This window comes from Amblyraja radiata, chromosome 9 (genome assembly GCF_010909765.2).
Source record: "Amblyraja radiata isolate CabotCenter1 chromosome 9, sAmbRad1.1.pri, whole genome shotgun sequence".
NCBI lineage: Eukaryota > Metazoa > Chordata > Chondrichthyes > Rajiformes > Rajidae > Amblyraja > Amblyraja radiata.
The window spans coordinates 68455374-68470129 of record NC_045964.1 but is presented as its reverse complement, the minus strand read 5'-3'; the positions used below and the strand labels follow the sequence as shown (position 1 = coordinate 68470129).

Genomic DNA, 14756 nt, shown 5'->3' with positions numbered 1-14756 from the left:
CATAATAAGGCGTGTGGCTGTGCTTGGTAGTATAGATAACACAATAAAAATAAGTTGCAATGTCACCGCACTCTAATGCAGCAACTCTACCGCTGCACAGCCGTGCCGCCCAGACTGAGAAGAAAAAAATAACAAGGGACAAACCAGGGATCCAACATCAGGAATTCCTTAGAAACTCCTTGCTTAATTGTGGGAATGTATAGAAATCACACATTTATGGGTATGTGTTTGACATGTACACCACTGAGACCCTTACAATTGGAAATCCATTGAAATCATATCTATAATTGCAGATCATTGTACAAGTCATTGAAATATTCATTTTGCTTCAACATTTCAGTCGTTTCAATCCTTAAAAAGTAAATAACCTCAGGTGTCACAGTGTTCCTGGTGTGTTGCAATAATATAGTCGATGGCAATTCAGTAAAGAAATACAGGTATTGTAGTTTCAAACTAATGTTGAATTTTCAGCCTTCAGACTTACAATGCGCATTGACTGCACTGAAAAGGTGACAGAACTCCAAGCTGTGCAAAAAAAATATCATTTTTCTGCCTCCATGTGGCTTTTGCACTGTTATGGTCTAATTTCCTCAGAATAACTGATAATTTATTGTGTATATATTTTTGTTGTTATTGCATCTAATGTGAATAAATGCATCTAATGTGAATAACTGCAGCAAGCAAGAATTTCATTGCTTTCCGGTTCATGCATATGACAAAAAACACCCTTGAAAAAATACAGAATACAAATAGCTATCCAACAATCGAACAGCATAGATTTAGTTTGCCGTTCAAAATATCTATATATTACTAAAACTCTCATCTTGTTTGTGTTTCTATGTCTGTCTGTCTGTGTGTGTGTGTCTGCGTGTCTGCCTGCGTGCGCCCGGAACCATGCCAAAACGATACATGATAGCACTACAATATTTGGACCACCTTACTCACAAATGTCCTGTGTTGTGCTTTTACCAAGTTTAATTCAGATTAATGTTATATTTTACAAGTTATTCACATTTAAACTTTATAAAACCCCACTTTGAGAAAAATCACTTGAACTTGCAGTGGCAGTTAGCAGCTATGACGTCACAATGGTAATTTACATAAACTGCCCGTCGGCAGTTCTCCACCCCACAGTGACATCACAATGGGATCTCATTTACATTTAAAAAAACCCAGCAGCTTCCACCTCACAATGACATCAATGGGAGTAGGGAGGTGAGAGAGGTGAGGGAGTGACTGAGGGTAGGGAGTGACTGAGGGTAGGGAGTGACTGAGGGCAGGGGAAAGGAGAGGGAGGGAGAGGCGAGGAAGGGAGTGGTGGAGGGGAGGAGCAGAGGGGAGAGAAGAGGGAGAGTGAAGAGGAGAGGGAGGGAGTGTTGGGGATGAGGGGAAATGAGCCGCGCCTGCGCAGTTGGGGGCTATGGGTGAGTGGTGGAATATTGTGTTGGGGGAATGGGGCCTAACGGGTCCCACTTGGTCTAGTTATTTCTATTTCTATAGGGATTCTCATGTATGAAAAGGCAACCTATGATATAGGAAGCAAAACAATGCACAACATCGAGAAGCACTTGATTATTACTATGCAGGAGAGTGCAGCACTTCGTTTCTGTCTGTGTGGAGTTTGCACATTTTTACTTTATAGGAAGGACGGCACAGTGGCACAGCAGTAGAGTTGCTGCCTTACAGCTCCAGAGACCCAGGTTCGATCATGACTACGGGTGCTGCTGTTGTGGAGTTTGCACGTTCTACCTGTGACTACGTGGGTTTTCTCTGGGAACTTCAGTTTCCTCCTGCATGCCAAAGATGTTGCAGATTTGTACGTTAATTGGCTTCTATAAATGTTCCCTAGTGTGTAGAATAGTATTAGTGTACGGGGTGATCGCTGGTTGGCACAGACTCGGTTTGCCGAAGGGCCTGTTTACACACTGTATCTCTAAACTAAACTAAGCTAAAGTATGGGGCAATAAGCTAATAAACTAAACGTTTGTTTTTTAGTGTGGAGATACAGCGCGGAAACAGGCCATTTGGCCCACCGAGTCCGCACGGCCAGCGATCTCCGCTTATTAACACTATCCTGCACACACTAAGAAAAATTTACATTTATACCAAGCCAATTGACCTACAAACCAGTACGTCTTTGGAGTGTGGGAAGAAACCGAAGATCTCGGAGAAAACCCACGCAGGTTACAGGGAGAACGTGGAAACTCCATACAGACAGCTCCCGTAGTCGGGATCAAGGCAGCAACTGAGAAAACCTATTCTGCAACCTCTCCAAAGACTCCCTATCCATCCGGTAATGGGGAAATAAAAGCTACACAAAATATTCCAAATGTGATCTTACCAAAGTTGTATAAAGTTGCAAGATGACTTCCTGACTCTTAAACACTACGCCACAAATGATGAAAGCAAGCATACAATAAGCCTTCCATAAATTAAATTTTAAAATTCAATGTTAGTTCACACGTAGGAAAGCTTCATAGCGATGTTATTTTACTCAGACGTACGCCATTAATGAGTAAAGTAGGAGCAATGAAGTAGGGGCAATGAAGCAGACAAGGAAAAAGCATCAAAATAGTTCCTTGGATCCCTTGAGGCCATGTCTGTGCTTTGTCATAGTGGTATCAAGGTAATCCCACAAGTCTGCTTTCTCATTATAGCTCTTCCTTTGCAAATCTCAACATTGACTTTCCATTGGCACACATCATGACCAGTAACTCATCCATTGGCTATGACTAAGTAAGTCACTTTCCAACATGGCCAAGTTAGGGAACTTTTAACTTGTTTACCAAGTCGCTTATAGTCAAAATTCAATTGTTATTGACTTCATAAAATTAAGGGAGTAAACATTTGTGGAAAAGCTTGCAGATACTGGATTACCCTGAAGATAGACACAAAATGCTGGAGTAACTCAGAGGGACAGGTAGCATCTCTGGAGAGAAGGTATGTTACCCATCCCTTCTCTCCGGAGATGCTGCCTGTTCCGCTGAGTTACTCTGGCATTTTGTGTCTATCTCAACATGCTCAATTGCCCGATGAAAATGTTTTCCATTTAAAAAATCTTTCTCAATCGCAATTAAATCATCCTAATGTTTCAAGTATCTCCACTGGTTCTCAACCACAATATCATCTTGGGGAACCGCACCCTTTCTTTAATGGGGATCTTAAGATGACATTTCCCACCTAGACTACGAGCTTGTTGATAGTGGGCAATGAAAGGAGTAGCCTGGCGGTCTGACAAACAAGACATTTCTGGGGATTGTGATCAAAATAATTTTTATCATTTCAATAACACCCAAGATGGAGCCACGTTGCTAGACACAGGATACAATGGGCTGCGAAAGAATGAGATAAAATAAAGCACCACTCCTCCAAGATTCTTCATGTCACATCTGCGCCTTCCTCCCTCGCAACATGGACCCGTTGCAGTTCGCATATCGTCCGAACAGATCCATGGACGATGCGGTCTCCCAGGTCTTGCACACCGCTCTCTCTCATCTTGACAGCCAGAAGGGGGGCTACGTGAGGATGCTGTTCATAGACTACAGTTCAGCCTTCAATACGATAGTCCCCACCAAACTGGCCGGAAAGCTAATGGAATTGGGGCTCAACACCTCCCTGTGTGCCTGGGTCCTGGACTTTCTCACCGCCAGGCCCCAGGTAGTCAAGATGGGAGGGAATACATCGAAGTCCCTCGCCCTGAGCACAGGATCGCCCCAGGGTTGCGTCCTCAGCCCCCTATAGACAGCTGATAGAACAAAGGACTCCGGGAAGAGCAAGGGTGGTGGGCTCTGCATCTACATCAACAATGACTGGTGCACCAACCACACTGCAATAGAGAGCTACTGTTCCCCAGACCTGGAATACCTACTGCTTAAACGTAGACCGTTTTACCTGCCTCGGGAGTTTACTGTGGTTATCATCATGGCCATATACATCCCACCACAGGCTAATGCTAACCTAGCACTAGCACAGCTGCACTCGGCCATCAGTAAGCAGCAGGATGCTCACCCCGACGGTGCCTTCATTGTTGCAGGGGACTTTAACCAGGTCGACCTACGTGCCACACTCCGCAAATTCCACCAGCATGTGCAGTGCCCTACCAGGGGCTCAAACACGTTGGATAAAGTGTACACCAACATCGAGGACGATTACAGAGCTCTCCCCTGCCCATCCCTGGGACAATCCGATCACCTCTCACTGTTTCTACTGCCTGCATACAGACCCCTCATCCGCAAGACCAAACCTGCAATAAGGACGGTCAAAATATGGCCCGAGGACACCACCCTACAACTCCAGGACTGCTTTGATCGCACCGACTGGGACCTGTTTGCACAACAGGCTACCAGTGGCACAGAGGTAGACTTGGAGGAGTACACATCCACTGTGCTCTCCTTCATCAACTGCTGTGTGGAGACTGTCACAGTGGACAAGCAAATAAAGATGTTCCCAAACCGGAAACCCTGGATGAACAAGGAGGTTCAGGATCTACTAAGGGCACGCAACAACGCCTTTAAATCCAGGGACACTTCTGCTTACAGTGCGGCCAGGGCGAACCTGAACAGAGGCATAAAAAAGGTCAAAGTCATCTACAGGCAAAGGGTAGAAGAACACTTCAATACCGCGGACACCAGAAGCATGTGGCAGGGGGTCAGGGACATCACTGACTACAAGAGCAGCCCCGCCTGCCCCCACGGTGATATCACACTGGCCAACGAACTAAACACCTTCTTTGCCCGGTTCGATACTGGCAACACCACCAGGGGTGGAATAACCCCGGCCATAGCGGAGGGACAGGCCTTAACACTGAGCACTCAGGAGGTACAGTGCGCTCTGCGTAGGATCAATCCACGCAAGGCTGCAGGCCCGGATGGTGTACAGGGAAGAGTATTAAAGGACTGTGCTGGACAGCTGGCGGAGGTATTCACGAGAATCTTCAATCTCTCTCTATCTCTGGCAACGGTCCCCAAGTGCCTGAAAACAGCCACCATAGTGCCGGTGCCGAAAAAGTCCAAAATCACCAACCTCAACGACTACCGGCCGGTTGCCCTGACTCCAATCCCCATGAAGTGCTTCGAAAGGCTGGTCCTCTCCCATATTAAATCCAGCATCCCTGCCTCACTGGACTCCCATCAATTTGCATACAGGGCAAATAGATCGACAGAGGATGCCATCTCTCTGGCCCTTCACACTGTCCTGACTCACCTGGCCAGACAGGGCACGTATGTGAGGATGCTCTTCATTGACTATAGCTCTGCATTCAATACGGTCATCCCCACCAAGCTCACCACCAAACTCCACCAGCTAGGCCTCAGCTCACCGATATGCGCTTGGATCCTGAATTTTCTCACGGAGCGACCGCAGGCAGTGAGACTGGGCCCGCACCTGTCCTCCACCATCACCCTGAGCACCGGCACACCACAGGGTTGTGTACTAAGCCCCATGCTCTACTCCCTCTTCACTTACGACTGTGTCCCTGCATTCGACACCAACACCATCGTGAAGTTTGCAGACGACACAACAGTGATTGGGCTGATCACCAACGGTGATGAAACAAAATACAGAGCGGAGGTGCAGAACCTGGCGGACTGGTGCGCCAATAACAACTTGGCACTAAACACCTCCAAGACCAAGGAGCTGATTATTGACTTCAGGAGGTCCCATTCTGGAGAATACGCCCCAATCTCCATTTATGGGGAAAGTGTGGAGAGAGTGTCCAGCTTTAAGTTTCTGGGCACTCACATTTCAGAAGACCTCACATGGTCCACAAACACCACCGCGCTGGTCAAGAAGGCACAGCAACGACTGTTCTTCCTGAGGACATTAAAAAAGACTGGTCTGCCCCAACAGCTGCTGACAACGTTCTACCGCTGCACCACAGAGAGCATACTAACGTATGGCATCTCTGTGTGGTATCTCAGCTGCACGGAGGCGGAGAGGAGAGCTCTTCAGCGCGTCGTCAACAGAGCGCAGCGGATCATCGGGACAGAGCTACCAGCCTTGGAGGGCATCTACCACACGCGGTGCCTCAGGAAGGCCCTCAGCATCCATAAGGACTCATCACACCCCTGCCACGGTCTGTTTCAACTACTTCCCTCCGGCAGACGTTACAAGGCCTTCTACGCCCGAACCTCCAGACTCAGGAACAGTTTTATCCCAAGAGCTATAGCGGCTCTGAACCGGCCCTAATGAGTGCCCCCCCACCCACCCCCTTTGGACAGTCTCCCTCAGATGGTCACGTCAATCAATTCAGCTTGTTTATTTATGTATTGTATTTATTTACCTTTCTTGTACATCAGTGGAGCTGCACACTAAATCTTGTTGCACTGACGTGCAATGACAATAAAATATATATTATTATTATTATTATTATTATTGTACTCCCTGTACACATATGACTGCTGTGTGGCTAGGTTCAGCTCCAACTCAATAATTAAGTTTGCTGATGACACTGTGGTGGTGGGCCTGATCTCAGACAACGACGAGAAGGCCTACCGGGAGGAGGTGGCTGGTCTAGCACTCTGGTGCCAGGATAACAGCCTCCTCTTGAACATCAAAAAAACGAAGGAGCTGATCATGGACTTTAGGAGGGCACATCATCCGAGGACGTACACTCCATTGAGGATAAATGGGGATCCTGTGGATAGGGTGAACTGTTTTAAATATCTGGGAGTCCACATCTCCGAGGATATGACATGGGCATCACACGCCTCAGCACTCGTGAGTAAGGCAAGGCAGCGCCTTTACCACCTCAGGCAATTGAGGAAATTCAGAGTGTCTCCGAGGATCCTCCAGTGCTTCTACGCAGCGGCGGTGGAAAGCATCTTGTCCGGGAACATTACCATCTGGTTTGGGAATTGCTCTGCCAAGGACAAGAAGGCTCTGCAGAGAGTAGTGCGTTCGGCCGAACGCACTATGGGAACTTCACTTGCCCCCCTGCAGGAACTATACATCAGGAGGTGCAACTCCAGAGCCAACAATATCATGAGAGACCCCTTCCACCCCTGCAACGGACTGTTCCAGCTGCTACGGTCAGGCAAACGCCTCCGTTGCCATGCGGTGAGAACGGAGAGGTTGAGAAGGAGTTTCTTCCCAGAGGCCATTCGGACTGTAAACGCCTATCTCACCAGGGACTAACTCTACTGAACGTTTTTCCTTCCATTATTTATTATGTAAAAGAATATGTGTGTTATGATTGTGTTTATAGTTTGTTTGGTTGTTTGGTTGTTTGTCTTTTGCACAAAAGTCCGCGAGCATTGCCACTTTCATTTCACTGCACATCTCGTATGTGTATGTGACAAATAAACTTGACTTGACTTGACTTGACTTGACATTTCAAATGTTCCCAGAAATTCAACCAATAGGTCCAAAGTCAACTCCAGGTTGGTGGTATGCAGGGACCCCGACAGTCCTTTCAGGTTAGGCAGAGGTTCACTTGCACCTCCTCCCACCTCATCTACTGTATCCGTTGTTCAAGATGTGGACTCTTATACATCGGCGAGACCAAACACATACTGGGCGATCGTTTCACGGAACACCTTCGCTCAGCCCGCCTGGACCTACCTGATCTCCCGGTTGCTGGACACTTGGATTCTTCTTCCAGTTCCTACACAGACCTTTCTGTCCTCGGTCTCCTCCATTGTCCAGTGAGGCTAAATGAAAATTGGAGGAACAGCATCCAATATTTTGCTTGGGCAGCTCACAGCCCAGTGGTATGAATATTGATTTATTTCACTTCAGGTAGCCCCGGCATTCCCTCTCTCTCTAACACCCCCCCCCCCCCCCCAAGTTGCACTAGCTCCTCATTTTCACCCTACAAACAACTAACAATGGCCTGTTTCCTTTATCATCGCTACTTTTTTGCATATCTTTCATTCATTGTCCTTTATATCTCTACATCATCGTCTATATCTCTCGTTTCCCTTATTCCTAACCAGTCTGAAGAAGGGTCTCGACACGAAACGTCACCCATTCCTTCCCTCCAGAGATGCTGCCTATCTCGCTGAGTTACTCCAGCTTTTTTGTGTCTATCTTTGGTGGTATGTTTACCACTTACACGTTATTCCCATCAGCTCCTGGAATGGCATCTGATGATATCAAACAACTTATCGAAGTATGTTTTATAGTGCATTTATAGCTGGAGTGATTCAGATCTAAAAATTATTTGTTGGTCAAGTGGTATCTACTTACTTTCTCCCCCACTGGTCCCTTGTCCAAATCCAGTTGGACCAGCGACCGATTTAGTTTCATGGCCAGAGTGAGGGCCATCAGTCCTCCGGTCTTTATTCTGTTCCGTCGAAGATCCAGCCTTAGGATCCCAGAGCTCTCGACGAGGAATTCTGCTGTGGCTATAGCTCCTAAAGGTTAATTACAATCAAATTTACAGACGGCTAAAGTCCAAGTACACTCAACGTGGTCAACAACATCCAGGTAAATCAGCCTGCTCGATCACAATTTCCACACACCACCCAACACATTATGTTCTTTGTTCGTGCAATATGTATGTAACATTTGCAAGATGCACTGATGGATTTTATCCATAGTTTTTAGTTTAGTCTAGTTTAGTTTAGTTTAGAGATACAGCGTGGAAACAGGCCCTTCGGCTCACCGGGTACGTGCCAACCAGCGATCCCCGTACACTAACACTATTCTACATACTAAGGACAATTTTACAATTTTTACCGAAGCCAAATTAATCTACAAACCTGTATGTTTTTGGATTGTTGGACGAAACCAGCGTGCCCGGGGAAAACGTACAATTTCTGTACAGACAGCACCCATACACAAAATCGAACCGAGGGTCTCTGGCACTAAAAGGCAGTAATTTTACCGCTGCGCCACTGTGCTGCCCATCTCAGGCAATCCCTGCCAAGTCTGGGATCTGTACTACCAAGAATGCCAGCGTGTGACCTCCCTGCAAGTTCCTCTTCCATTTTCACAACCCGTTGACTTGGAAATATATTGTCAGGTACTCTTTATTGGTGAGCCAAAATCCCACCCAGCAGTAGCTTATCTGATGTGGTTCATGATTAATGTTCCACACCATTGGTATGGGCACTGTTGGATTATTGTCACGTGTATCGAGGTACAGTTACAAACTTTGGATGTGTGTTATCCTGTCAAATCATACTGTACTTGAGTACAATTAAGTCATACACAAATATAACAGGTAATCATAGAGTCATATACAGTGTGGAAACAGGCCCTTCGGACCAACATACCCACACTGACCAACATGTCCCTTCTATACTAGTCTCACCTGCCTGCATTTGGACCATATTCCTCTAAACATGTCCTATCCATGTACCTGTCCAAATGTCTCCTAAAAGGGCCTGCCTCAACTACCTCCTCTGGCAGCTTCTTCCATACACTCACCACCATTTGTGTGGAAAAACCCTCAGATTCCTATTAAATCTTTCCCTCCTCACCTTAAACCTATGCCCTCTAGTTTTCAATTCCCCTACCTTGGGCAAGAAACTCTGTGCGTCTAACCGATCTACTCCTCTCATCATTTTGTACAAGGTACTGCAAATAATATAAATACCAGAATATGGTGTTACAGCATCATATTGCTTCAGCTATAGAGAAAGTGCAGATTTTAAAAAGTGCAAGTGTCAAGGTGCGGTAGGTCGGGAGAAGACCGTTCAGAAAATTGATGATGATGGGGAAGAAGCTGTTCCTATATCTGCAGATACGTGCTTTTAGAAGTAGCAAACCTTGGATGTTAGTTGAGTAAACTGCCGATCATTGATGTGTTGCTGAGACAAGCAGTGAACGAACAACCTTTTGACCTGTAGGAGGTGTGATTCGAGCCAACCTTCTTTTGCCCAATGTAAGATGATCCTCGCGATGTAGTGCCGGAAGTTGTAATGCTTCACCTTGAGGAGAAACCGTGATACTCAGTTGTCCCCTGACTGATTGTGAGTGTTTTGAGTTGTGTATTTGCAGTTTATTATCAACCTATTAGCCCTGACGCTGTTAGTGTTTCAAGTCAAGAAGACACTAGCTATGAGAGACATTGATGAGTTGATTTTTGACTGTGCGATATAGGTAAAATGTCAATTAAAAATTGCTCTGCTAATTAACGTAAATGTGGCGTTACCTTGTTTTAAGTTGTTTCTTAGAAGAACAGACGGAGCAATCTCATCCAAATGTATCTCAGGTTTGACACCTGATATGTCAATTGCCAGTCATTCTGCTTTGAAGCATCTGCTGTATTTTGTGTCTTGCTCATGTGACTCACTCACGGACAGGTACATGGATAGGAAAGATTTGGATGGTCATGGGCCAGGCACTGGCTGGCGGGGCTAACTTGGTTAAGCAGTGGATGGCACGGTGGCGCAGCAGTAGAGTTGCTGCCTTACAACGCTCACAGCGCCAGAGGCCCGGGTTCGATCCCGGCTACGGGTGCCGTCTGTATGGAGTTTGTACGTTCTCCCCGTGATCTGCATGGGTTTTCTCCGAAAACTTTGGTTTCCTCCCACACTCCAACGACGTACAGGTGTGTAGGTTAATTGGCTTGGTATCATCAAATTGTCCCGAGTGTAGGATAGTGTTAATGTGCGGGGATTGCCGGTCGGTGCGGACTCGATGGGCCGAAGGGCTTGTTTCCGTGATTTATCTCTAAACTAAAACTAAACTAAACTAAGCAAGTTGGTCAGCATGAGGACGTTGGGCCAAAAGGTCCACTTCCATGTTGTATATCTCTGACTCTTGAGGAGTGTCATAATTAACTAACTGCCTTTGCACCATTGTGGGCTCCACATGTCCTTGATTATCATTGCATTCTGCATATCTTTCACTCAATTGTCCTCAGTACCATCTATATCTCTTGTTCTCCTTTCCCCTGACTCTCAGACTGAAGAAGGGTCTCGACCCGAAACGGCACCTACTTCTTTTCTCCAGAGATGCGGCCTGACTTGCTGGCTTACTCCAGCTTTCTGTGCCTGTCTTCCTTTTACATGTTTGCAGGTGACGCCATTATACTGGAACCCCAAGGTCATTGCCACTATTCAGCCACCTTAGATGCTGCAAGATCAGCAGAAACCTTTGACAGACTGCCCTTGAACCAGCCATCTCCTCTATATGTATACGCTTCACCTGGTATCCCCATCCAAATACTTGACAGGCTTGAATTTGCTTAGTTTCTGAACTGAATAGGGCAAGGTCCTTCCAGATTAAAACTAGTCCCAAATTGTGTGTAGAAAGGATCTGCAGATGCTGGTATATACCAAAAATAGACACAAAGTGCTGGAGTAACTCAGCCGGTCAGGCAGTATCTCTGGAGGAAAAGGATGGGTGACATTTCGGATTGGGCCCTGAGAAGGTCCACACCCAAAACATCACCCATCTACTATCTCTAGAGATGCTGCCTGACCCGCTGAGTTACTCCAGCACTTCACATCTATCACAACTGGAGAACAGTCGGAATTTACTGATTTTATCTTGCACTAAATGTTATTCATGTTATTCAATTTATCATGTATCTGTACACTGTGAATGGCTTGATTGTAATCATGTATTGTCTTTCCGCTGATTGGTTTGCACACAACAAAAGCTTTTCACTGTACTTTGATCCACATGACTATAAACTAAATTAAACTAAACTAAACTATATTCTAATCCTAAATAAACTCCAAGTTTAAAATTGCAAAAGGAGGAAAGGAACGTTACCTTCACAAGTTATTGCTGTCGATGCCAATCCTAATCGTGTAATTGATCGATTGGCTATCAATCCTTCTTTAAGTCTACGAATTCCCTCATTGCTGAGTGGATTACGGCCTAGGTTCAGTGTTTCCAGCGATCTTAATTTAGGCTGACAGGGAAACAATACAGAAATTAAAAACAGTGCTCGCACTTATGCTAGATAGAAGTACACACAAGGACAAGACAGCATAGTGCTTACGTTACTAGTATCCAGAGGGCTTTTACAAATGATCCAGAAGTATAAGTTTGAATTTAATTCGAACGGCTGGAGAATTATGAGTGAGGGGTGGGGGTGGGGGGTAGGTTGGAGGAGGTGGTGAGGGTGGGTTTGTGGGTGCGGAGGGTGGAGTGTGTGGCAGAGGTACTGCCCTCGTACCAGCCATCTCCTCCCTTGGTACACACTTCATCTGGTACTCCTATCCAAATATATGACAGGCCCGAATTTGTTTAGTTTCTGAACTTAATAGGGCGAGGTACTCCCAGACTAATATTAATCCTAAATAGTGTGTCGAAAGGGACTTCAAATGCTGGTAAATACCAAAGATAGACACAAAGTGCTGGAGTAACGGAGGATCAGGCAACATCTCCATGAGGAAAAGGATAGGTGACGTTTCGGGTTGGGACCCTTCTTCAGACCTGACCCGAAACGTCACCCATCCTTTTCCTCCAGAGGTGCTGCCTGATCTGCTGAGTTACTCCAGCATTTTGTGTCTATTTTCTAATCCTAAATAAACTCTTGTTCAAAATTACAAAAGGAGTTTGCACAGAATTTCGAGACTTTACCTTCACAAATTATTGCCATCGATGGCAATTGGACGGACTGATTGATAACAGTTGAAGAACTTAATTATTTACCTTAAAGACTAGTTTAGAGTTTAGAGATACAGCGCGGAAATAGGCCCTTCGGCCCACCGGGTCTGCGCCGACCACCAATCCCCGCACATTAACACTATCCTACACACACTTGGGACAATTTTTACATTTACCAAGCCAATTTACCTACGTACCTCCATATGTCTTTGGAGTGTGGGAGGAAACCGAGGATCTCTGAGAAAACCCACGCGGTCACGGGGAGAACGTACAAACTCCGTACAGACAGCACCCGTAGTCGGGATCGAACCCTGGTCTCCGGCACAGCAGGCGTTGTAAGGCACCAACTCTACCGCTGCGCCACTGTGTTTTACACTTACATAATGGAACTTATAGGTCTTGTAACTTGTAAGAGTACAGATGCAGAGTTAGCTAAAGTGAGCTGGCAAATCAGATTAAAAAATCAAAAATGCAGTGGCAGGTAGATAAAGAGATCCTTCAGAATGCACAACAAAGATAAATTGCAACAAGTGAAAAACTCCAAAGATCCATCATTCAGGTTTAAGTTTTTTTTAATAATATTTTTTTTTAAATGGTAGCAGGTCAGAAGATTGGTTACAATATAAGAAGCCTCTGAAGAGGGGACCCGACCCATAATGTCACCTATCCATGTTCTCCAGAGATGCTGCCTGACCCACTCAGTTACTCCAGCGCTTTGTGTCTTTTTTTGTAAACCAGCATCTGCAGTTCCTCGTGTTTATGCTGAAAACTAAGGGGATGGCCTGCATGGTTGGATGTACAAGTCATTTGCCAGAAAAAGCTACAGTTCAGAAGTTGGAAGGGAGGGAGGGACACAGGTAAATATTCGGAGGTGGTGATGGAGGCAGATACAACAGTGGTGTTTAGGGGGCTTTTCGATAGGCACGGGGATATGCAGGGAATGGAGGGATAGGAATCACATGTAGGCAGATAAGATTAGTTTATCTTGGCATTATGTCTCTAAACAAGTGGGGATATAACTCCAACGATGTCACCCGTGAATATGGTATTGAACGACAAACAATGGAACACCTGCTGAAATGCCCCAAACTGGAAAACCAATGCACATCTGCCGATCTCCATGTCTATAGTGCAGATGCCGAAAAGTGTGTTCATCTCTGGCTGAACAATATCTAATCTTGCGATGTGGGCTCGATAAGAGATGTTCGGCAGAGACAGAACCTGTTCCTGAGCTGTACTGTTGTACTGTTCTGAATGAAATATCCCAAGCAGTGCGGCTGAGCAAATGGTTGAAGCTGTTTGATTACAAGCTTTTGGATTACAATGCACTTCATTCTCGAGACTTAGACTTAATAGCTCATGATAGTGTTGATGCCATGTGCTAACATTCCCCTTAAATTCTGTAGATTTGGGTAAGGTTACATTAGATTGCAAAATAGCAAATATAACGCCTTCAATCAAAGGGGAGGGAGACAGAAAGCAGGAAACTAGGTTGGTTTAGATTCCCTGCAGAAAAAAAAAATATGCAACGCTATTATTAAAGGCATTATTGCACCTCATGGATAAATTTAAGTCAAGAAGGCAAAGTCAACTTGGTTTTGTGAAAGGGAAATTATGTTAGACCAATTTATCAGAGTTCTTTGAAGCAATAACATGCTTTATGGATAAAGAACTGGTAGACAAACATTTTTTCCAGATTTCCAAAAGCAGCATTTGAGAAGGTGCCATATCAAAATTTATTGTGGAAAATAAATATTGCTGATGTAGAAGGTAATATGGTGGCGAGGATAAAGGACTGGCTGGTAAAAGTTTAGTTTAGTTTAGAAATACAGCGCGGAAACAGGCCCTTCGGCCCACCGACTCTGCACTGAACAGCTGCTTCTTCTTCTTGCGTTTGAGGCAGCAGAGGTTACGTAACACCCTCCAGGTGCCGTAGCCAGTTAGGCCTTCTCAAGAGCGGAACTCACTATCAAAACATGGAGGGGACGTGTCCCCTCTGGCCCCCCCCCCCCCCCGGGTTTTCCGCCCCTGGGCCTTCTGCATTCAGCTGCAGCAGGGTGAAGTCATCTAGTTCGACATCCATTGGTGCCTGCCCTAAAGGGCGCATGCTCCTGGATTGGCGCCAAGCTGCGGCGACTGAGGTTCCATTATTTCTGCTGGAGTCTCTGTTTGTTGACTAACCAGCGATCGCCACACATTGACTATCCCACACTGGGGCAATTTAAACATTTTTATATACTAAA

At 45.7% G+C, this 14756-nt stretch overlaps 1 protein-coding gene across 1 annotated transcript in view; it reads right to left on the bottom strand.

The window, feature by feature from the left end:
* LOC116977244 (protein phosphatase 1 regulatory subunit 37-like) overlaps window positions 1-14756 on the bottom strand; it is a 208240-nt gene that overhangs the window by 96992 nt on the left and 96492 nt on the right. The window contains exons 9-10 of the mRNA XM_033027689.1: window positions 11671-11812; window positions 8188-8354 (exon numbers count right to left, since the gene is read on the bottom strand). Coding sequence (XP_032883580.1) covers window positions 8188-8354; window positions 11671-11812 — 309 coding nt within the window. The remainder of the gene's footprint in view (window positions 1-8187; window positions 8355-11670; window positions 11813-14756) is intronic.